We start from the raw sequence: 25,039 nt of genomic DNA, 5'->3' as shown, positions 1-25,039 counted from the left end.
AGTCTGGTTTAAAAATAGATGATAGGTTGATGAAATACAGTTGGAGAAAGCAATTTAAATAAAATGTTAAAAATAATACCCCAAGCACGCGACGCCCAGCGAAGAGTGTGGAGACCTGCGTGAGCAATGAACCCGAGAGAAGTTATTAGCTTTGCTTTACAAATCATAGGAGAGAAAGATTTACTGGCCACTTGCAGGAAACATTCACTCACGCTGACGTATGGGTGGGTGCTGTGCAAAATGGGAGCAAGGACTGGCTGGGAAATCCGCTAGCACACTTGGTTTTAAGTAGGTCACTGCTTTGAGCGCCTCTACATGGTCATACTGTGCCTTCCTTTCTCTGCTCCTCAGATGGTCGGGAAGGCACTTGTGTTCCAGCAGACCCAGGCTCTACAAACTGCAGGGCGTTGTAGTTATATTTGTGTGAATATGGAGGCTGGTCCATGCTTAAGTGACCTTACCTGATTTCCTAGTTTCTCAACTCATTTCCTGTATGGAGTTAGAACTAGCTATTCATACAACCACTTTATTATAAAATCAGTATAAGATTCGGAATTTTCAACCGACAAGCATGGTTGACTTCTTCATATCCAGTTCCCTGACACCCTAAGATTGCCGCTCTGTGATTTGTTTGGTTTGGTTTAGTTCGTCTTGTGTTTCTTTCCAATAGACCTGTGCCATCTTGGCACAAAGATTTACGGTTTTAATCTCCAACTAGAGCATCTCCTTATCCTGGAGTCTGCGTCTTTTTAAACACTAGATGCGACATGTATCAGTTAGCTTGGCTGTCACAGAGAAGAACTAGAAATCGAGCAGCGTAAATGATGAAGTTCCCCTGTGGTAGCCCTAGAGGCTGGATGTTTGTGATCAAACAACCAACAGAGGCTGGCTCATTCTGAAGCAGAGGGACTGTTCTCTTGGTCCGTGGTGCCTCTGGGGGGTCTGAGGAGTTCCTTGGCTTAGAGAAGAGTGTCCCATCACTTCATCCCTCCTTGGGTATATCTGTGTCCATGTGGTCCTTCCTTATGAGAACACCAGTAACACTGGCTTCAGGCCTACTTATCTGAAGCCCCCACTGGTAAAAAAAAAGTCTGAGACTCATTTGGACACAGCTTGCATGTGGGACGGAGTTGGACCCTAGAGGGAGGTGTGCTTCCAGAGGGTAGCTAGGGCTTCCCTGCAGGCAGCTGTAGAGGGGCTTCTCTGCAGTAGCCTCTTCTGGGGTGGGCAGGGCTGGAGGGATGGTTCTTCAGGGAGCAGTACACACTCAACCTTTCTCCCAGTGGGCGTCTTTCAGTCCTTCTCTTGGAGGTCTCCAGCTTTGGCTCTCGTGAGCTGTGAGAAGCCCAGAGCCTCTTCAGTCCAGAGGATTTGCTAACATCTGCATCCTCTGTTTTACACTCAACATCAATGGCGTTTTCTAAAGTGACAGACAAGTTACGGTAGACCCTTTTACTAGCCCCCATGAAGGTCACACTTTCCAGTTTCGTTTGGTTTTTAACTGCCGTGCTGTGAAAGCTGAGCTTGGCTCACCATGTTCTGACTGCCTGGCTCCTCCCTCTCTTCAGGGCGGGTGTAGACACGACTAGACAGGCTCCTCATGGTGTAGCGCTCTGCGTCCACAGTTGTATGGTTTTAGCTCCTGCTTTGCACATGCTATAGAAGACCCTGTGACGCTGGGAGGATGCTTAGGACTCCCTGTCTCCCTTCCCACATCTTCCCCGCAGACTCCTTCATCCTCTTGTGCTGCTCTATTCTCTACTGCCTCTTTCCCAAAGAGAAAAGGACCGCTACGCATGTCTTGTTATCACAGCTAAGTTGGGAGCTGGATAAATCAAGGCTTCATCAGCTCAATTGGAGGAAGCCCAACATCTCAGGCTATGTACCTGTTTCTAGTGGGGGACAGTGGAAAAGCTTGCTTTAACCTCTCTCCCCTTAGCTCCCATTTTCTTAGCAGGCCTGAACTGAGGGCACAGCACAACTGCATTGTAATTATTCCAGAACCATTACATGTGTTTGCACTGTCCAATCAGCTCTGCAGAGCCAGCCAGCTCCGCCTGGGGGTCCGTGACCTAAAGCTTGGGAGAGGGAGGCCACACCAGCTTTGTAGAGCTCCCTCGGCAAGAACAGTGTTGAGGCCCACAGGCTTCCTAGAGCTCCCTTGGCAGAAAATTTTTTCTCTCCGAGAGTCACCAGACCCCTCTGGGTAAGGTGGCATATTGCCTCTGCCCTGGCAACAGCCTGGTGCCGAAGGATGGCACTGTATCTGGGAACCTTGCTTACCTGCTGGGAGGTAGATAAGAGAAGAGCTGCAGAAGGAACATTTATGGAGATGCCCTAGTCTCGAGCCGCAGGCCCTGGGAACACCTCTGACCAGTTGCCCGGGGACAGCCTCTATCACGTGGTACGGGGCTCCCACAGGTGTGGTTCAGGATTCCAGTTCAGAGCTTCTGAGAGGACAGCCCCCAGTACCAGGTAGTGAGCAGCCTTTCAATGGGGGCAGCATGGTTCTGGCTTGGTTGCCACCTCCAGAGAAGCCTTTATATTATAAAATCTATGATGTCTAATATGTGAATAATTTATACAAGTTAAGTCCAGGAGCAAGGTTAAAAAAGAAAGCCAAATTAAAATGTGAAGCACACGTCACCCATTTTTGTGATGTGTCTGTGTGCCTTGCCCTGCCCCCTAGGGAAGTCACCATCACTTAATGACATTTGTTGTACCCCTATTATGAGTTTTTACTGTCTCTGTCTGTATGGATGTTTGTATAGCCTCGTTTGAATTTCTAAATTCAAACAGAATTTTAAAAATCAAATAAAATGGTAGGATTACATCCATTTAAAAATCCCTTAAATTTATTTTTATTTTATGTGTTGAAGTATTTTGCTTACATGACTTCCTTTGCCTACATGTATATGTATGTACCATGAGGCTGCCTTGTACCCATGGGAACCAAAAGAAAGCATCTAATTCCCAGGAACTAGAGCTACAGGAGGCTGTGAACTACCACGAGGGTGCTGGGACTCAAACCCAGGTCTTCCTCAAGAACAGTCAGTGCTCTTACCTGCTGAGCCATCCCTCTGGCCCTGGGAGTACGGCATTTTGAACTTCACTTGCATGTCACAAATTGTCCTAGAAGATAAAGTGCCCTTGAACCTTTAATCTGACAGGCTCAGGTGAAAGCGACTTTCTCAGTGGCTCCTGTCTGGAATGTAGAGAGGTCGGCTGTCTCTGCAGACGGCTGTCAGGGGAACATGAGAGGAGATGCTGCCGCTCAGCCAAGCAGGCTTGGTTGCAAGAGGTCATGTCTGGGTCACAGGACACGGGATTCTGGCTACTGGGAGGCAGGAGGACAAGGCTGACTCTGCCAGTAGCCCAGGGTAATCATGAGGCTGAGAAATGTAAGCTGAACGTGGGGCTTCAGGACAGACAGACAGAAAGACAGGCAACAGACAGAAAGACAGGCGTCCCAGCGGACATCAGTAGAGTGTAGGGTGGGATAAACAACTGAGATGAGGTTCCAGGAAGTACCGACTTCCTTGTGTTAGCAGGCCGGAATGCTGCAGTACAGAAAGGGTTTGGGGTTTGTGGAATGCACATTACTCCCCTCTTGCTGATTTTTGCTTATTGCTCTATTTCTTGAATACCTACTATGTGCCAGGCTCACTGTAGGTCACATCAGGTCAGTGGTAAGACAGGAAGTGGGACTTTCCTTGCCATGCTCTTTGGTCTAGAAGGAAGCCAGCCAGTCTCCCCACACAGAGGCTTACAGCAGCTGTGAGTGGGCTTCAGTTCTGTTCTACCCTCTGAGTCCCCGGCAGAGGAGGTAGCTCTCCTGTGGTGTGTGGTGAGAAGTGCAGATGAAGCAATGAAACCGGTGCCTCTAAAAGTGTCTGTGGGAGCCTGCTCCTTCAGCTGCTAGCCCAGCTGCCTGTCAGAGTCGCTCATGTTGCAGGGCTGAGACCACGGGGCAGGGGAGACAGGTGTGGGTCACAGGACAAAGCAATGTGCAGACTCCTCTCTCAAGGAGTTTGGTGAGGGAAAATATTTGCATCTATAACAGACATGGCGGGAAGTTACAAAAACGAGGAGGCTTTACGATGAATTTAGGCAAAATTTAAAATTTATGAAATGAATTTACACATAAAAGAATTTTGTACCTAAATAAGATTCAGAGAGTCTGTGGGAAAACTAGTTTGTAAACCTCCAATCTGAAACTGAGGGTCGTTTAGAGAGCCAGCCCAGAGGAGGAAGAGGAGATGGAGGAAGAGGGTGGAGAAGAGACGGAGGAAGGAGAAGGGATGGAAGGAGAGGGCACTGGCTAGGCATCCACACTCCAGCTGTGCACATGCCGTGTCTGTGGCTTAGTTTATGTCAGACTTGACAGAGCTAGAGCCCCCTGGGAAAAGGGAACCTCAGGTCAGGAATTGCTTGTGTCAGACTGGCCTGCGGACAAGTTTCCACAGCATTTTCTTTATTAATGTTTCACGTAGGAGTGTCCAGGCCACTTTGAGTGGCACCATCCCTGGTGGTCCTGGGTTGTATGAGAAAGCAAACTGAGCAAGCCATGGGGAGCAAGGCAGTAAGCAGCACCCACCATGGTCTCTGCTTCAGTTCCTGCCTCCAAGTTCCTGCCTCGGCTTCTCTTTAGGATGGATTGTCACCTGGAACCCAGTAACCCTTTCCTCCCCAGGCTGCCTGCTGTCAGCTTGTATCACAGCACCAGAAGTCAAACTAGGGCACAGTGCTGTCTGAGGAGAACATTGACACAGGCGGCCTCTGGCTTTCCTACAGTTCACCCCGGTGCCTGCAGGCGCATCCCATACCCAGAGGTCTTTCTGCCCTGGCTGTATACACTCATGAACTCAGCCTTACCATATAGCCCTGGCCACATGACTTTGGCATTTACTTCCAAGTCAGGGCAAGTGATATTTGATGCCTGGGCCTGGCTTCGTTTCACAAAGTGCCCCTGTCCTGTGACCACCCTGGTCACATGCTAGGCGTTTCTGGATCATGTATAGAAGGAAGCTTTGCATCAAGATGGAGCTTGCTCTTCTGTTGCCCCTTGGATGGGTGACAGCTGGATTTAGACCCAGGGATCTCAGAACCCGTAGAACCGCCTGTAAAGCATCATTTGCCTGAGTTTATAGTCAGTCTGGGAACTGAACATCCTGCTGACTCACAGTGAGCTCATGTCCACCTGTACTCCAGCGAGTTTCTTTGCCAATGCTAGCGACTTCTTGCAGGATGATTTGTGTTTTCTAAGGGCAAGGACTGTGTCTGCTCTTCCCTTTCTTCTAAATGATTCCCCGTGGCACCTGATAAGAAATGCATGCTGAGTGGGTGCGGAACTTCCGTCTATCTCTCCTTTCTTTGAACCTCCACCAGGTTCGCAGGCCCTGGGCCTGTGCAGGAGATTGATTATATGCAAGCCTTGATCCTGAAAAATTGACAGGCTGAAAGGGAGGAAACTCAGATAGCTCATCTGGGCCAGAGGCAAAGGGGCAGCAGGTACAGTTTCAGTGCTCTGAGCCCCCAGCCATGTAGCAGAAGCTATCTCAGGACGCTTCGCAGCTCGACTCTGAAGCCAGACAGGCGTTTGGCTGAGTGCTGAGGTCCTTTATGAGTTATTTAACCTCGAAGAACCTCAATTTTTAAAATAATATTAAAAGTAACAAGAATGAGGAGCCCACTGTGGTCTAGGACACATGTAAACACCTTCTCTCTCCTACTTGTGTTTTGAGTTCATTGAGATTTAAATGACTTAGGAGAAAGGGACCCAAAAGCCGCTGTTGCTGCCGATAAAAGAGGACCAGAGATTGTGGCTTACAGACTTCTAACACTGAATCCTAGAATTAGATAGACTTTCTATTGTGTCCCAGGCCAGTTAGAGTAGAGCTCCAGCCCACAGAAGATCAATGTAGACTTCAGTTCCAGACAGGGGAGGCACAAGTTTTCAATGCGCATTGCTCTGAGAAGAAGGGGCAGCGCACCTCAGGGGCACCATCCAGGTTTGGAAAGGAGGTGGCCGTGCATTGCTGTGGTTTGAATATGGAATGTGCCTCAGAGACTCGGGTGTGGAATGTTTTGTCTCCAACTGAGGATGCTATTTTCAGAGTCTAGACACTTTAAGAAGTGGAAGCTATTTGGAGGAAGTGAGCTGGTTGGGAAATGCCCTTGCAGCCTGCGATGTCTCATGTCCGGCCCGGGCTCCCGCCTTTGCTGCTTTGCTTCCTGTCCACCATGATGCCAGGATTTCCATCATGGCCTCCCACCATGATGGGCTGAAGTCATGAGCGAAACAAATCTTTCTTCCTCTTAAGTTGTTTGTAACCAGCACCTGTCACAGTAATGGGAGAGCTGGTTACTAAGAATGTTCTCGAGCTCTTCCTCCGTGTGGGAGGATTTGTTGGGAAGCCTTCAGCGCTGAAGTGGGAGGGCTTCATGGGTCATATAGAACTCCACACGCATTAAGATTCAGATAATCTTCGTATTTTATAAATGATGACAGTTGAGCCTACAGTTAATTAAAATTAGCTTCCCGGTGCTTCCGCTGTGGTTTGCAAGTTATATGGCACACTTTGAAAAAAAATGAAAAGCCAGTCCCAAGTTAGTGTTCTGAAAGCCAGGCAGGGTAGGCCTCTCCCTTCTCCGTCTTTGTCCCCTTAAAACCAGGATGCCGGCTGCTTCCCAGAAAGCTTCCCGGAAAGCTTGTGAGCTGTGTTTTGATGGTCTGCCCTGTCTCTCTCTTGCAGTGCAAGTTGGAATTCCATGCTTGTTCTACAGGCAAAAGCCTCAGCTCCCTCTGCGATGGGCCCTGTCCATGTCTGCCTGAGCCCGAGCCTCCGAAACCCAAGACAGAAAAGAGCGGTGAGTGGTCAGGGCAGGCTTGCGCGGGCAATCCTGTCTCAGCTGCCAGGGGCCAAGCTTGCCACAGAACTGCTCATGCCCACAAAGGGAATAGGAACTGAACTGAGAAGTAAGCTCTCCAGCTTCTGCCATTAAAGAGAAAAAGAAGAACAGAGGCACTTTGAACACACCTGGTAGACCAGGGTGTGTGCTAGCTCCTTACAGTAGTTTAGCTCTGGCGTGGGAGGGGCAGGTTTCCAGCATCTAAGACCGTGCCTACCCTTGGGCTTATCTTTCTCCAACTGCAATTCTAGACTCCTTTGAGCCTCTCGAAACCAAACATCACAGAAACTGCAGAGATACCAGGCAGAGAAGAGCGTTTTCCCCTAAGCATTCCTTCATCAATACACTCTACTGGATCCCGGCCTAAAGCCAAAGGGCAGATAAAGGGAGCAGCTCCCTGGGACCGCTGTTCCTGGTCCACGGTTGAGAGGGCTGGGACCCGGGGGCGTCTTGGGGTGCTTTCTAATGGAGAAATCATGTGACCCATTGACCGCTGTCCTTTCTGAAATCCAAGTTTGAATTTGCCTTCAGTAACACTGCTTGTTCTTAACTGTGACTGGATGGTTCATAGGAAGCACTGCATGTCCATGTAGGCCAGTGTGTGTGTGTGCGTGTGTGTGTGTGTGTGTGTGTCTGCATGTGAACACGTGTCTTGCAGAGCTAGAAACTTCTTTTGACTAAGGGCATGGACTAGAGGAGAGAAAACATGATTTTTATTTGCCATGTGGTCTCTGCTAGGATAAGTAGATAAAGACTCCAAGTCCTGACCTGGACAGTTCCACTTCAGAAACATCACAGCGCTCCAGAAAGCTTGTTTCCAAAGAACAATGTGGATCATGAAACACTGTGATTATAAGTTCTCAGCAAAGATTACTACTGACTTCCCACTAGCCAATCTCATTGCATTTGAGGCCAATTTATTTATATAATAGCGTTAAGAAAACTTGGATATAATATATAATACCTCATTGTATTTTGGTGAAAAAAAAGAACCCAAGGCCACGGTGTTAAAATTTGTAGGCATTAAAGAGGTCAGCTGAAGAAGTAAGACCTTTTTAGTTCAGGTCCTCGACCTCATCATTAAAGGAACGTAGGGGGTGTGCACAAAGGCCCAGCAGGGAAAGTTAATTTAGGATGTGGGAAAGGGAGATAGCAAAAGTCTGCTCCGGGTAGTAGCATGGGTGCCTCATGTGAGGTCTACACCTGAACGGTGAGGTGCCACGCACTGTGCCCCCCGTCTGCGCTCTATGCGCTAGAACCCAATTGGGCAAGGGGCTGGAGGTTGAGAATACACACGCAGAGACAGACCGACACACAGACCTTCCAACACTGGTACCAAAAAGCCCCCCTTTAATAGCACCTTGGAGGCTTAAATACCCTGCCGTCAATGGCCAACAGGTGAAAATTTCATCCTCTGATCCTCTAGGCAAAGCACAGCTTTTAGTAACTTCTATTAGAAGGCTCTAGACAGGGAAGAGCAGCTGAAGGCCAGGACTCAATTAGTCCCAACAGTGAGGGTGTTCCTAGTACAGGTTAGAGGATGCTCAGAATGGAGGGTTGTCTCTAGGGCAATGTGGCCTTATCGTGTCTTCCTTTGATGGAGGTCAGATCCCAAGATTCCAATCAGGTTACATCAACCAAAAAACATCCTCCCTTGGTGCCTGAAGTCAGGCATAGCACGCAGCAGGGGCAGTTTCCCCTTAGTTGGCCCCGACTGATGGAATGTCACTTACTGGATGTAACATACTTGCATGCGATGGAAACTGTGTCAGCTCTGAGTGTTTGTGCCTGGTAGTGGTATTTTAAGATCTGAGAGCATTCTGACAAACTAAGTCCCACCTGTGTCTCTGCCTTGGAATCCTTTCTCATTAACTACACAGTCCAGAGAGTTCTACCTGAAATGCTCTGGAGTCTTCTTAGGGAGCTGTGGTAGCCCACACTATGCTAGATTCTGCGTGAGTCTGAATCATGCTATTCTGTTTATTTTTTTTTTTCTTTGCTCCTCTGTTCTGAGGGAAGGAAGGAAACTCTTTGTTTTGCCCGTGATGTTCATAGATGAGGTTAAAAACAAGGGCCACCAGATGTGCTAAGGTTTCCATTTTTTTTTAATTTGGCATAACCCAGCCCCATTTTCTGGAGACCTTTTCATTTCTCCTATGTTGTTATGATGAGCTCCACCTCCGATGACAGGAAGCTTTCTTAAGCACGACCCTCCAGGTGCGGCTTTGACCATGCCCTCATCGTCTGTCACCAAGGCAGACGGTCACGGGTAAAAAGGAAAATTTCTCACAAGCCCATGCAAGTGCATTACCATTAAACGTAAGAGGACTCAGGGATAAAAAGTGGCAGGCCTACATTCCGAAAGGTCGGTGAGGATGAGATTGTTATTTACAAAGGTTTCAAGACATGTATGAAAGCCTGTTAATGCCGCGAGACAGTTCAAAAAAGCAGGAACTTCATCTTAGCATAGTAGACAAGAGAACACTATAAAATACTATCAGCGATATTCCAGTTCACATCAGTGCCCTTCGGGTGATGCCTGTTTTTCCTCCAGAACATTACCCCTGGGCTGAAATGGCTCAGTCCCTGAGGTCATCTGGAAGTTGTCTAAGAAATATCACCTTGGAAGCCCCACATCTTCCTCAAAGTCTCAGTTGCTTACCCTTGGGGCAAGCTCTTTCTCTGGGGTTCTAAGACTGGCCTTCTGTGCTAACAATCCCATTTCGAAACTTCAAGGAAATGTAAAATTTCCATTTAAGTATGAGGTGAAGCAGCAGCCAGCTGCCAACAGCAAGACGGAAGACCGTATGGTGGGATTTATTGCTGCATCCAATGTTGTCCTAATGGAGAAGAGCATAACCCCTTCTAAGACAGAATGTTCAATGACTTCATGTGGATTTAATTGGTGTTTCCTCGACAGATAGCAGCGTGTGTGATGACAAGAGCTTTGACAATATCTTAGGGTCATCGCGTTACATTAAATAATGCTTGACCTGAACAAACTTGATCAAGCTCGGGAACTGACCTTTTCCTTCCAGTGATAATGGTTCTTTCTAAGAAGCTCTCAGAGTGACTCAGAACAGGTGACAAGAGTTGGGCTGAGGCTGTGGCAGCTGGGACAAAGACGAAGGATGACTATCAGGGAGAGGTCAGAAGTGAAGTGAAGGGCAGTTCCCAGGTGACAACCGAGGTGCGGTGAAGGGAGGGACAGAGAAGGAAGGCTAGGCCTGAGCCTCCTGTTACCTGTCAGGGTGCTGTCTGAAGCAATAGACATGGCTGGCAGTAGGTGTGGTCAGCAGTGGACATGGCCGACAGTAGGTGTGGTCAGCAGTGGACATGGCCGGCAGTAGGTGTGGTCAGCAGTGGGTATGGCCGGCAGTAGGTATGGTCAGCAGTGGGCATGGCCAGCAGTAGGTGTGGTCAGCAGTAGGTTGTAGCCAGAGGCTTTTCTGTGTCCCACCTGGTCCAGTAGCTGCTTCTAAAATAATCACTTAAAGGCTATATGTTAACTATAATTGTTTGGCTGATGACTCAGGCTTATTACTGGCTAGCTCTTACAACTAAATTAATCCATTTCTACTAGTCTATATTTTACCATGAGTCTCGTGGCTTGTTACCTCACATTCTGCTTCTCCAGTGACTGCTACCATCTTCCTTGACTCCACCTTCTTTCTTTCTGTATTCAGTTTGGCTTTCCCTCCTAGCTATATTCCTCCCTGACATAGACACAAGTAACTTTATTCATCAACCAATAAAAGCAGCACATATTTGCAGCATACAGAAGGATATCCCACAGCAGTAGGCATGGTAGACAGTGGGCGTGGCCACCAGCAGGCATAGCTGGCAGTCATGTGGTTAGCAGTAGGCATGGCATCTACAGGAAGTCTTTGCCTCTAAAACACTTTGCTGCCTGAAGCGGTGACACTTTCAATTCTTGCCGAAACCACATTTTATGGTCTCACAAAACTAGAGTGTCCCAGGTATGGCAGTGCTATTAAGGGGCATTGTTAATGGTCTATTTCAACACTATTTCTCTTTGGAGCCTCCATGTCCCCTGATAAAGACCATACTCGGGTCGCTGCCAGGTATATTCTGTTAACTCAGCCTTATCTCTAAGAAGTAAGGATAGGAGGCATCTTGTGCGCTTCAGTATTGTGGGAGGCAGTTTCTATTACAGCATTAACCCTACTATATGGAGCTCTTGCCATCCTCAGTTAGTTAGTGACCAATGCTTATTCCTACCTGGCCCAAGAACTATCCACAACTTTTATGCACTGTATTGATGAATGTCATATGGAATCCTCTCCTCTGCCAGACATATCTGTTTCTGCTAGTTCCATTGCCCTCTTCAAAGGTACAGATAAGATGGGGCAGCCCTTCAGTTGTGTTCTGGCATCAAGAAAGCCATGATAATGATGGACACGTCAAGTCTCTCTGTGGATCTTCTCACAGCTTTTTCTGTTCTGTGTAGAGACCATGTACATGACTTCTGCCTCAAACTTGTTTTCAGATCGGCAACACATCTTTGTCTGGGTGGGGGCTCTCCCACTATCTTGGTTTTCAGGATTGCCTCTTTCCAGTCCAGAATAAGAACTGGATCTGTGGTGTGAAGTGGGGACTATAGGGTGGGTAACATGGGGTGAGGAGCGTGGGATTGGGAGAAGGGGTTGGGGGAAGGGGTGGGGAGCATGGGGTAGGAAGCATGGGGTGAACAACATCCATCTTGGATACTCAGATAGCTGTTCCTCTGTTCCTCCCCTGTGTCCTCCTGGGGCCTCAGTATTGATCAGTATCTGGTGTAGGTGTGGGGTCACCTCTTAATTTAAGAGCCCCACTTTCTCCTGGATCTGATGTTTTCAAGATAAGATGTGTCTAACTTGTAAATTAGAAGTGTCTGTGTCTCCTTCAGCCTGTTTTGAAGTGAGAACCAAGTGGTTGAGATTTTGCTCTTTTTACTGATCTGGCCTCCTTCCTTTGATGTGACCCCTGAAGAGCTGGTGGGGAATAAAGTCATCCTCTACGAGCTCTGAATGCTTCTTACTGTACTTTCCAATCACCTTATGGCCATGGCTGCCTCTCTGACCTCATAAAGCCAGGCCAGCCTCAGAATCCTAAACTAGCAGTTTTTCAACAAAACAGTGACAGAAACCGAAGGAAGGAAAATGTCTGAAAGAGAGAATTGAGGGGCAGGGTGTCCAGCACATGAGAGGAGCTCCTACTTGGCATATGGAGGCCTAGAGTTGATCTCAAGTGTAAAGTTAAAAAGAGGGGGGGAGGTCCTGAAACCCTATTAAATCCCAAGTTTAGTGTTTGATATTTGCCAAGATTAGTAACCAGGACAGGCGGGAAGCCACTTCTTAGACTGAGAGTCACCTCTTAGCTGCAGAGTGTTGCAACTGCCCTTTCTTCAGCCCTCAGCGAAGGTGTCAGGGAAGGGACAGAGCTAGGGGCACGATTCTCTACAGTGGAGAAAAATCTAGAAAGAAAGTAGAAGTCTCTTAAAACAAAGTTCAAAGACACCTCTTTGGATTAGCCAGTAGGTCTCCCTCTCCTAACCCTGCACCCTCCCAGTCTACTACACCATCACTCTCCAGTAGAGTCAGACCCTTCTCTCTCAGCTTGGCAGCCTTGCCATGGGCATCATCCATCTGGAGAGGCTTGGAGCTTCCCTGGGTAGGGGGAGGACTCTGCATGACTGTGGGCTTCCAGGTCAGAAAGGATCCCAGTTACTGCTCTCTTTCATACCTTTATGTTTCTGCAGCATCTGTGTTTGTAAAGAGGCCATGTGCATGAGCCCCTATCTTCACGTCCACATCGACAGTAGATTTTATTTGTTCAAAACTGACACCAATGTTCTAAGCATGTGATTATGAATGTGTGAGTGTGTGAGCACGTGGGTACACATGCACTTGAATGTACACACATGTGGAAGCCAGAGGTATCTTCTGCAATTGCTCCTCCATCTTAGTTTTTGAGACAGAGTCTCTCACTGACTCTGAAGCTCACTGAGTTGGCTGCATTGGCTGGCCAGCGAGACCTTAGGGTCCACCTATCTCTACCCTACTCCCCAATGTTACGGTTACAAATGAACACGTTAACACCTAGCTTTTATGTGGATACTGCAGATCTGAGCTCAGATCCTCAAGCATGGCCCAGTAGCTTAACCCAGTGAGCCATCTCCCTAGTCCCCAGATACCTTTATCCAGTTCCCATAAACCAGAGGAAAACCCTGGAGGCCCCCTGAGAGAGACTTGTCTAGACCTAGACAAGTAGGTCACTGAATTCCAGGTCTCTGTTTGCAGCCTTGGGTCACAGGCTGAGGCCTGGATGAAGCAAGGTTGAGCAGTGGGAGTTTCCCTGGGGTCTGAAATCACTGACTGAATCATACAATGCCAACCACAAGGCAGACAGTGTCATTGTATCCTAATACCCAACAGGATTTGAATGACACCTTACCACAGTGCCCTCTGCCCTCTCTGGAGAAGGAGGTGGAGAGAACAGGGTCCCTGTCTAAGAGCAGCTCCCCCTCCTTCTGTAGGCTCGACTTAGGTTTTGGAGAAGGGATGAGTTCAGATACCCTGAGAAATGCTGGGGAAGGCTAGAAAGAACTCTCTGTGGGCCTGACATCCTGGAGAAAGGAGCAAGACGAGGGCGTGCTGGGCTCAGGGAGGCAGGAGAGCTGCAGATTTTGGCAGCAGGGCTTGCTAAGGGGGAAATAACAACTTCCCTTCGCCAAGCTATTTCCAACAGGAGAAAAATTGTCTACAGCGATTTTCTCTTCTCAAAGGGTGCTTTCCATCTGAGAGAGAGATTCTGTGGGAGGGATGGGTCTTGGGATGACAGACGGTTGTCTAATTCTATTACTTATCACAAGCAGATCTGGAGAAATGTGTTTAAATGGGAACAGGAGACAGAGTAGGGTTCCTCCTAGTGCAATGTCTAAAGGGAAAACTCCTTAAAGAAAATCCTGCTGCCTAGGCTCCTAGAACAGTGCTTCTCAACCTGGGGGCCATGACCCCTTTCACAGGGGTCACCTAAGACCATTGGACAACACATATTTACATCGTGATTCAAATTACAGTTATGAAATATTGAAAACAATTTCACAGCTGGTGTCACTACGATATGAGAAACTGTAGCAAAGGACCCCAACATTAGGACGGTTGAGGACCATTGTGCTAGAATGGTGGAGATTGTCTTTGCATCTGGAGAGAATGTTGTCCTCAAAGCCTGGGGTGTAACAGGGTGAAGGCCCCAGACTTGCAAGCCCATGATTTAAACGCAGTTTATCGCATCCTTTCCCTACCCATTCAGCTCACATTGATTATTATTCTGTTCCACACTTTAGTCAGAAATTAAATATATAAGCGAGCATTTAAATTTTAGGGACCAGTTATTCCAAATGTTAAGATTTTAAGAAAAGAAAGAGAAAAATTTTGAGAATTAAATTGGCAACTGCCTGAAAATTTTAAATACCCTAATCAGGGCTCTGAAATAATTGCTGGATTTGGCTTTGATCTCAGCTTCTGTTTTGTTTGACCAGCTCGGGGAAGGGAGACCACAGATTTCCCTGGTCCACCATGCCTATTTGATATTAATCAGAGAGAGCTGGAAGTGAAAAGAGAAAGAGTGGTAAACTGAGGCATGATCGGAGTTCAGAGGACAGGATGAGAGCATGTAACCGGAGACTGTTCATTCATTTCCCTGCTGCCCAGACACGAGGAATCGCACCAATCACACAGGAACTATATTAATTACAGCACTACTTGGCCTACTAGCTCAGGATTCTTATTAACTAACTCTTACATCTTAAATTAACCCATTTCTATTAATTTATTAATCACAATGAGGCTGTGGCCTGGTAAGGTTTTCCAGCGTCTTTCTCCTGAGGCATCTCACTGACTCTGCCTACCCTCTCTATGTCTCTGTTCAGATTTCATGTCTGGTTTTGCTTCCTAAGCTATTGGCCAAAATGACTTCTTTATCAACCAATGAAAGCAACACATATACAGAAAGACAAGCAACTTCAGAAGCTTAATCTAGAAATTAAGGACTTGATAGTTTGCTCAGACTGTACTCTTCAGTTCTTTGCACATTGAATGTCTGGACTGTAGAGATCTCTCCCCTCACAGTGTGCTCCCTGCTCTTCCAAACAGCCTGGTTACTGCTCCCAGCACCCACGTTGAGTGGTTCACAGTGCCAGGAACTCCAGTGCCAGTTCCAATACCCTCTTCCAGCCTCCACATGAACCCACACTTACATGCTTGCACTCCACACACAGACATAAAAACACTTAATGAAAAGTAAAATAAACATTTAAAAAAGAATTATGCAACAATACACAATTTTATGTAAAATCCAAATCCTAGGTAGAACATGTTTATTACTTCCATATCTAACCTGCTTTCTGAAAATACCTCCGATTTTACACACACACACACACACACACACACACGCACACACTCGCATACATACATTCAATTTTTTGGGGGGGGGATTGTTTTTCAAGACTGAGTTTCTCTGTGTAGTACTGTCTGTCCTGGAATTCACTCTATTCACTCTGTAGACAAGGCTGGGCTTGAACACAGAGATCCACCTGCCCCTGTCTCCTGAGTGCTGGGATTAAAGGCATGTGCCACAATTGCCTGTCCACACTCTATTTTTTAAACCTTAGTTAAATTGCGGTGTTTTGTATCCTGACTTTTGTGTATCGTGTGTATTTATTATATAATCATAGCTCTTTCCATGTGACTGTGTGGATATAAATGCTTCTTTGTTCCTGCCAGCGAATCACAGCCATCCTGCCTTGCTATCACCTGAAACAACAGACTGTATACACACTGGTCACTCAGCACCTGCACATGGATTCCCACAGGCACACAAGTGTCACACGTCCCAAGGCAAACCCTTCCTCCTGTAGGGTGTGCCACCTTAGTTCTTTAGCTCTGCTTTTCCACTAGTGACCCTATGGTCCCTTCTCTTCTTGAATGCCACACAAAACCCACCAACAAATCACATGGGCACCACTTCCCTGACCATTTTCAAATGTACTGCTTCCTCCCACCACAACTGTGACTCTGTGCAGGGTTTTATTTTAATCACTTCAAATTGGTCTCTTGGGCCCTATGACATCTCTAAACATAGTTGCCTGGATGACCTGTAAATCATTCTGTGCCACTGTTATTCAGGGCACACCAACAACTGGTTTCCCACGTTATTCAGATTAACTGAAAAATAGACATCTTGGCAGTGTGTGAAGCCCTACACGAACTGATTTTTGTCCCTGTCATCTGCTCCTGAACCCGTTGCTTGCTCAATTGCAAGTTCACAGCCTGCAGTCGGCCCCAGATGTGCTGTCCGCACTACTGTGCCCTCACCCCTGTCTTTCTCGGACAGTTCGCTTTTCTTCCCACCTTAGCAGATGTTGCTTTCTTAGCAAACTTTCTCCAGTTCATTTTGCTCCTTCTCTACCTTATTTTTCTCCCTAGCATTTATCGCTCTCTAGTAGATTCCATTTACTACCTGTCCTGTGCATTGCCTTGCCTTACCAGAATGGAAGCTTCATGAAATCATGTTGTCTAGAGTCTCAGTAACTGTCAAATGTTGGATGAACCTGCTTCTTCTCCTTTGAAGTTATATATTGTGTGTATGTGTGTGTGTGTGTGTGTTTGTGTACCATTGATTCCAATGTTTAAAACAGTTTCTAGAGAGGCTTTATAGTAGCACAAGACAGCCTGTATTAGGTGCTCAACATGTGAACCATGTTTATCTGCTCAATTCTTCTAATAGATGATGTCATTTGAATTGCCGAGGAGGAAATTTAAGATTTGAATAGATAATAGATAAAAATGTGGAGGGTTAAGTCTTTTCTGGAGCTTACTTTCTTACCCTCTCGTTAGGCTATGCCCTTAACCTAGTCCAAATGTCCATGAACATGAATGCTAAGCTTCCTTTGGAAAGTGAAAAAGATCCACATGCTACAGTTTGCATGTCCAGTACATGCATGCCCATGCCTACATATGTCCATGCCTGTGCATGCTCATATATGACCATAAATATGCATACTCTTACACATGCCCATTTATATGCTCACCCTACACGTTCATTCATGTGAAGCATATTCATAAACATGCATATCCATTCATATACATACCCTCACACATACATGCCCTCCACATGTGTGCACATGCATGCCCACATATGTGAACCACATGCATATCTATGCTTGTAAAACACATCTTATTGTGGTATTGGTACTGAGAGGAGAGGATATGGCCCTTTTCTGATATCACATTCCTCACTGATGAGCTTTTTCCAAGGTGAGAGACAGGCTGTCCTCACTCACTTCCTCCCCTGTCTTTCCACACATGTGCGTAGCTCTCTGAAGTTTATCAAAACACTGGCATGAACTCATTGTTCCCGCCACCTTGTGCTTTTCTGGTAGTCTCAAGTTTCCGCCCTAGCTCCTTGAAGATAAAATTCCTTTGTAATCTGTCCTGAAGTCAACTGTTCTTCCGTGGCTCGGCTATCTGCTGCTGTGAGAAAGATAGCACTGCCCAATATGAAATAAATTGAAATTAGAGTCATAGGAAAGCTTGTGGCAGCTACAGCACCAAGGGACTGCTTGGTGAAATACTGCCTGTTTCCTGGGTTCCATGAGTCAGATTGGGAGCTGGGCCTTTGACAGGGTGGGGAGTGAAGGGTGATGCAGGCCGCAGTCTTAGCAAGTGAGATGAAGTGAGCTCTAATTTACCGACAAATGTTACAAAATACAGCAACTCTTCAATCGGCAGCCATGGCGTGGTATCAACCGCCTTATCCTGAACCGCTGTCATGATTAGTAACATCTTCTGCCTGGATGTCAATCATCAGGTGATGTCATAGTCTGTTACCTGTATATTATCATCATCATCAGTATGACATCACTGCCCTCTGCCTGAGTGTCACCATCCGTGTGATGTCATTGTCCTTTACTTGTATACTATCATCACCATCAGTATATTAGCATCCTCTGCCTGTGTGTTGTCATCCTCAGTATGACGTTGCCATTCTCTGTTCTCTGCCTGCATCTTGTCCACAGGACAAACATGGCCATGATCGCAATAATCCTCTGTTGCAAAATCCAATGTGTCAGCTTGACATGAAGTGGGTGGGGATGCCACTCTGATTGGATGTGAAGGGGGTGGGAATGTCATTCAATTAGATGCAGGGATGCCACTTTGATTGTTCTACTTAAGGAAGACATATCAAGGCCAGATAAAGTCAAGGCTCACTGTTTTCCTAAGTATATAGCGAGATCCATTGGGACTGCAGGGAAAATCCACACCAAGAGCCACATCCTAACCAGGATGGTGTGGTTCTTCTCCTAGTCCCCATGGGTAGCTCTCAATGGCCCTTCTGCTTGAAGAGAGTCTTATAGCAAGAAAAGGTGGGTGTTCTACTTAATATTCTCATGATGTCAAGACCTAGAAAGACTCAGAGGAAGAAGTGACTTCAAAACAGGTCAGCAAGCTGTGTGAGGAAGAGTAAGGAGCCAGGACCATGAGGGTCTGCAGCAAGTGCAAGCCCTACTTGCCAGATGCCCACAGAGTCATCACATCATGCTGAGGAAGACACCTTTCTTCATTGCTGATCGCCTTTACCTTGTGGAAGATCATATAGCAAGCTGTCTACCTCTCCTGTGGGACATCAGCCTAGGCAGCTGGGAGCCTGTTTCTTCTCCTCCCTAGTCCGGAGAGCACCAAGTGTTAGTGCCTCCATGGCCCACCTGTGCTCTGTCTGCCTGAGTCTCCTAAAGTCACTTGCCATCAGATCATGTGTGGAGACAAAGTGAAGCTGGCAAGTCAGCTCTCTAGGTCCATCTTGGAGTGGGGTGTGAATGCAGCCCTAGCCTCAGAGTTCACACAGGAAGGGAGTATTGACTCTGTGAAAACAGATTTAAAAGTTCAGTGTCAAAGACCAGAAAATCAGTGTTGCAGGGAGTTTGATTAAAGCACCAGTCATATCCAGAGCACAGGGCTAGTACAACGAACGTGTCTTAAAATTGATTTAAGCTAAGTTTAAAGGGAGCCAGAAGGCCATTTTGTATGGGGCCATGCAGCTATTACTTTAAAGGGGTTCCTGATGCTGAGCAACGCTGGATCCATGTCCTTGTATCTCTTCAAATCCAGACATGTATTAGTCCCAGGCTAGGCTTACTAAGGAAGTGTTCAAAGCTCCAGGGCAGAAGCATACAGGAGTTAGTATCCCGCCTCGGCCGTCTGGGTAGGCTCTGCATCTGGACTCCAGGCTCCAGGAAGGATCTGCCATTTGTGCTTCCCATAGGCCTGACTCTCGGCCTCCATGTCAGTGGTGACTCCCATAGGTCCCCTTGCCTGCCACTTACTGTCTGTGAGTCATGCCTGTCCGTCGGTTTTCTCCACTTAGGCCACAGCCCCAGCTCCAGCTGCACACCGTCCTTGCCTGTGTACACATGTCTGGCAGGGGATTAGATGAGGTCACCTGTGAGATGAGTTAATCAATCAATTGTAGGCTCGGATTTTCTTTTACTTAATAAGACTTTCCTTTCTTGGGAATTTTGTACACGTGTCTGATGAATACAAGCAAAGCCTCCCTCTTCTCCCTCCTCCAACACCCTCAAAAGAGCCCTCAGCAAACCGCACTGCAATATCTATGTCCTCTTTTGAGCGCCTCCAGCAGAGATTCCTGTAGGTGGATAGTCTCTAGGCTAAGAGTCAGATCCTTGAGAAGCACACTGTGAACTCCATGAACAAACGGCTCTGAACTTGGCCTTGGTCTGGCAGTTCACTGCAGTGTACGTCTTAATGGCTGCACCAGCTGGAACCAGATGCCTTTTTACACCCATGGTGGGTGTGGACAGGTCTTCACCTTCCCCGAATTCTGCTGACTTATGGCATCTGGGGAAACATAGATTATTGCTTTGGATTTTGCCTTGGTAGCAGAAGCAGGGAGGAATGACCCGTGGTGAACAGGGTTCCGTTGGGTTCTAGTGAGAACTTGTCCCACTTCTAGGCAAAGGAGGGAGGACCTTCTTGTTGCTAGAGTTGCCCACTTGAGTTGGGCATTTCCAGTGCAAGAATTTTGCACAATTCCATGTGGTAACACGGTTATGTTCAAATCTGATTAACACCGTGCCCAGTTGGAAACCTGTCTATTCAGGAAACACACTGTGCACTAAAACTACAGTGGTCTGCTCCTTCACATCCGTCACTTCTAAAGACCTCTGAGCTCTCTTTAAAAATGTTAAGTTTAAGGCAACCTTCCAAACACTGTTTTCTTTTTGTTTCTCAACATTGAGGTCAGCGGTTGAATCTACTGGTAGGAGTAATGCATTTTCATCCTCCCATCCATCCATCATCCAGCTATCCGGCCTGAATCAAGTGCTCATTCTGTGCCCGGGCCCAGGCCCCTGTGTCCCCTCAGAGGGACCACAGCACTCTCTACCAGCGGCTAATCTGTGCCTCCTGCACTCTGCGCTCACTCATGTCCCAAGGTTACCGCTAGCTGGAGCTGAGCAGCAGCAGCTCTTTATGAGTCCTGGACTCCCTGGACTCCACGTGGTTTTTATTGCTTTCCACGGACTCAGCTAGATTTTGACCTACTTCCATTGTGGCCTCTCTGGTCTTCCTTCATCACAAGTCATGGAGACATAGAAACCGTGAGATGCAGGCGATCCTCACGCCAGTGGATATTCAGTGGACACTTGGTTCCGTCATGGATGCTGGTAGGCTCTGTCTCTGAAAGTGGTGCCTACTTTGTCCTTGTGTTCCAACCCAGGGGCTGTTCTTTACATGGGTGTAACCAAATGTGAGTGTAAACTTGTAATGCGTCTGGCGTGCATCTAACGTGACTGATATTTTGACACATAGATATCCAGGTTAAAGGTAACATCTTTGTACTTCCCACGTTTAATTTTCTATTCTGTGCTCACGACAGACTGCCTGCTGTTTGGTTTGTTATGAGCCTTCTGGTTCATGTTGCCATCTTCAGTCTGGGTTGCTTTCCTCAGTTGCTCATGGTACCAGCTATAAGTGGACATGTGACTTTCCAATCTCCACAGAGGCAGAAGGTTTCTCTTTACCTAACTTCCTATGAGTCTTTGCACATCTTCAGGTTTCAGAAAACTGGATGTGCATTTCTTTCTCAGTATCTTCTCCTTAGTTGCATACAGTCAGACATGGTAAGATGTTGTCTTATCATCTAGAAATGATGTAGGCTGTGGAATCGGGCAGTTGTGGAATCGAAGTACACTCTAAGTACACTCTAGAATGATAGCTGTGTGGTTTGAAGCAAGTTGCTTGACCTCTCTGAGACTCTGTTCCTTGTTAGTAGAACAAAGTGTCTTGGTTTCTCTCAAGACAGGAATATAAAAATGGAGCGAATTCGGAGGTAATTAGGAAGACCTCTCACTCCGGAAGGGACTCACTGATTTTAGTTGTTGTCATTGATAATATAGGCACTTGGGCATGCTTCTGATTTGGGTCTATTTTATGAGCAGTTGGGCAGCGCACTGCCTTCTAGGTGTTTGAACCCCAAAGTCGGTCCTGATGACCTCCATAGACAGAGTCTGCTCTCTGCTTCTTATCTGTGCAACCCTAGGTATTATTGTTATTTAAAATAATCTTCTAAGCTATGTTTTATTGCTCCAGGTTCTGCCAGTTGAGGCCAGCCCATGACATTTCAGTGTTCTAGAGCTTTCTGGGAGGACTTTTGCCTTGTTGGAAGATGGGTTGGGCATGGAATTGGGGTCCTCTTTACCTCTAAGGTGTGCCTAGAGCACGAGAACACATGTAACCACAAGAAGGCAAGCCCCAGGACGGCAGCTGACACATGGAGGAAGACAGTTCGGAGACAACCTGGGTCTCTGATGCCAGTGTGGGATAGCTGAACCCATGTCATTTCTCTGTCTCCCTTAGCTTATGCCACAGAGTAATTTACCATGACCATATGCCACTGTATGCCAGCTAACTGCAATCTCTAGTGGAAATGGAGCATGTCCACTAAAGACCGTGTTTGTAGAGCACACAGCATTGGTTTGAGGCCAGGAGCTCCCAGAGTCAGCAACAGTGACATTCTGGCGTTTAGGGAAGGACGGCACCTGTGATGGCTGCAATGCCATATTCCAGAATAGCACAGGGCACTCTGTAGGTCTGGGAACAGTGAACTCAGTGAGCTTTTCAGGATGGCCTGGAGTAGGAATTGGCGACCATACAAGTCGCTGTCCCTCACATTTATGAAGACAAAGGAACAGTGGGGTGTGCACCAAGCAGGCATACTGACCTTTACTCTGGGCAGGCGGGAGTGCGAGCAACTGCCCACCTGGAGAAAGCAATGTGCGGCACAAGAAGCAGACACAGGCAGCCGTTAGCATTAAAAAGAGGCATTAATCATGTTTGTTCCAGAACACTGTTAAAATACTGCAAATGATAACAAATAAGTTTTAAAAATGACTCAGTCTCCCAAACTGAATGTAATCATACACTATCAAAAAATCCTTACTATTAGCTTAATGGTGCTTAATAACACTTCCATACTGTCAATTATCCTTTTAAAACTTTGCTTTTAATGTCTTCACGGAATTTGATTACATAACGGTAATGTAATTTTTCTAACTAGTCCTGTATTATTGAACATTTAGCTTCTTTCTAAGTCACTATTATATCCTTTGCTTTTATGAACATCAAGTATTAATTGCACAGACATATTAATTATTTGCACGAGATTCGTTCCTAGAGGGAAATCTTGTGTGTAACAATCCAAGGCTGTTGTTACACCCTGGCAGGGTTTCTTTCCGTGAAAAGAAACCACACATGCCTGTTCAGAGACTCTCACCCACCTCAGATTTCACAGGTTTTACGGACTCTTTTTTCTCCATCTTCTGAGTTAAGAAAGAAAGTCATTTAACTAGCTAAGATCTGGTTTCGTGTTAGATGTCTGAGATTCAAGATCCTAAATAATGGGGCTTTGAACAAAAGAAGGGCTCTTCTATTTGCATGTTACGTGTTACCAAATTGTCCTGGCTGGCTTTCGATGGCTGTGATAATCACCGTGACCAAAAGCAACTTGGGAGAAGAAGAGATTGGTTTCATCTGACAGCTTCTATTCCGCCGATAAGGAAATTCGGGGCAGGACCCTGGACTGGGAACTGCAGCAGAGGCCGTGGAGGAATGTTGCTTGCAGTGTTCCTTTTGATACAGCCCAGGGTGTCTCGATCTGTACTGCTCACACAGGCCGAGCCCAACTACATCCATGAGGAATCAACAAAACGCCCCACAGATACACCCACAGTCACTCTGGTCGAGGCGATCTCTCTTCCCAGGGGAGTCTAGTTTGCGTCAAGCTGACAATAAATCTAACCAAGAAGCAAGTCCAGTGGTAGGACATTGGGGACTCATATGGGCAGCCTCCGTCATCAGGGGTTCACGCTCCTTCCTGCTGCTTCTCTGAAAAGTCCACACCATGGTGGCCCACGAGGCCCGCTAGAGTGGCCTGTCTGCCTACAGTCCCCTCAACAGGAGAAATCAAAGAGCAGAGGAAGCCACACTGTTTTCTTTCATGTGTAAATCTGTGACTTTGGACATAATTCCTTTTACATTCAAAGGCCAACTCAGTCTGAGTTTAGTCTGGGTGAGTCAGAAGGGCCCCTCAGATACTGGGAAATGCCGAGTTTTGGGCTTGGGAACAAGAAGGTCGCTGGAGATGCAAGGTCTCATCGTCATAAAGCAGAACAGCTGTGCCTGCTCCACCCAGTTTTGATTTTTCTGTTTTGATTTTGCTATGGTTTTGACAAGTGCTTGCGTGGGGGAGCGCTTGTGTGTACACTGTTTGTAATTCCGCTTCCTACTGCCCACAGGCCTCAGGATTTCATACGCATGCCAGCAATGTCATCAGTCCTCCACAATAAGATATGGGTCCTTCGTGTACACTTCACTTTTCCCAAAATGGTGGTTTTCTTAAAGTGTCTTTGCTATTGTTTCTTCGTTTTCTTGTGCTTTGTTTTGTTTTTGAGGTGAAGTTTCCTTATGTGGTCCAGACTGGCTCCAAACCTTTGCTCTACCTGCCTCAGCCTCCCAAGTGCAAGGTTTTAGCTATTTTCTGAGGCCTGTATCCTTCAGGTCTGCCGGCCTTCTCTTTCAGAGCTTCTGGTGTTGACTGACACCTAGCCTTGATTTCACACACCAAGGCCAGGCGTACATCTCACCTGCATTTTCGTTCTGTTCCTGTGTTGAATGCATTGAGCCAGTGTCATTCAAACAGGGGGCTCCAGCAAGACTGTGAGTGCCTCCCTCCGTCCTGGACCCTCTTCTCGGCTGTAGGGAAGGCTCGTGCCGTTTCCACCACTGTGCTTCATGGTGCAGAGTAAAGTCTGAGATCCACTCAGGGACAGAAACCTGTACTCGGAAAATGTTTAATCAACCTAATGCTTCTCAGGACATGATAGGAGAAACGCATCCATGGAAATGTTTTCTGTTTGCTTTGAGTCGGCAGTTTTAAGAATTAATTTTGCCCTGTAATTTATCTTTTTTTTTTCACCTGCCAGTTTCTCAAATTTTCCATGGTTATTCTTACCTATTCATTTCCTAGATGATATTCAAAATCACTTCTGAAAACTCAAAAAATGAGATTTAAATTGGGTTAGCAAAGGTAACCAGACAAGATCTGACCACAGTGGGCTACGTGGGGCCGTCTGGAAGCGTGGCGTGTTTTTACCCACATCTCCTTGAGAACGGCTCTGGCTTTCCCTCAGCTAGCTGCATGCACCCACTGAGTTTGAGTCGAGCTGATGTTGCTGACTGATTTTTGTAAAGGAAATATGTTATTCACTTTTGTTGAAAATGATGCTTTCAGATAGTGCATCATCCATCATGATTCTGGTAGTCTATGGGGGGTTCATCTTTTTTGGGATTTTATGTAGAAAATTCTGTCATCTGAAAATAATGGCCATTTTTGTCCTTCTGTCCAATGAAAGTTTAAGAAATAGCTGTCATTTATTTATGACCACCATTGTTAGACACCGGGTGCCTTATCTATCCACTTAGCCATCCCAAGCGCCCAGTGGGGAGGTGCCATTATCTCTCTTTTAAAGATGAGAAAGTAGAAAGCCAGC

At 46.7% G+C, this 25,039-nt stretch overlaps 1 protein-coding gene across 2 annotated transcripts in view; it reads left to right on the top strand.

Annotated features, from left to right (window-relative positions):
* Spock1 (SPARC (osteonectin), cwcv and kazal like domains proteoglycan 1) overlaps positions 1 to 25,039 on the top strand; it is a 481,800-nt gene that overhangs the window by 392,973 nt on the left and 63,788 nt on the right. For both annotated transcript variants that reach the window (XM_048447703.3, XM_048447704.3), the window contains one exon: positions 6,756 to 6,870. In XM_048447703.3, the coding sequence (XP_048303660.2) occupies positions 6,756 to 6,870 (115 nt within the window). The remainder of the gene's footprint in view (positions 1 to 6,755; positions 6,871 to 25,039) is intronic.

The sequence above is a fragment of the Myodes glareolus genome, chromosome 14 (genome assembly GCF_982192425.1).
Source record: "Myodes glareolus chromosome 14, mMyoGla1.1, whole genome shotgun sequence".
NCBI classification, from domain to species: Eukaryota; Metazoa; Chordata; class Mammalia; order Rodentia; family Cricetidae; genus Myodes; species Myodes glareolus.
Note: the sequence above shows the minus strand (reverse complement) of the source record. Positions and strands in the feature narration are given on the sequence as shown.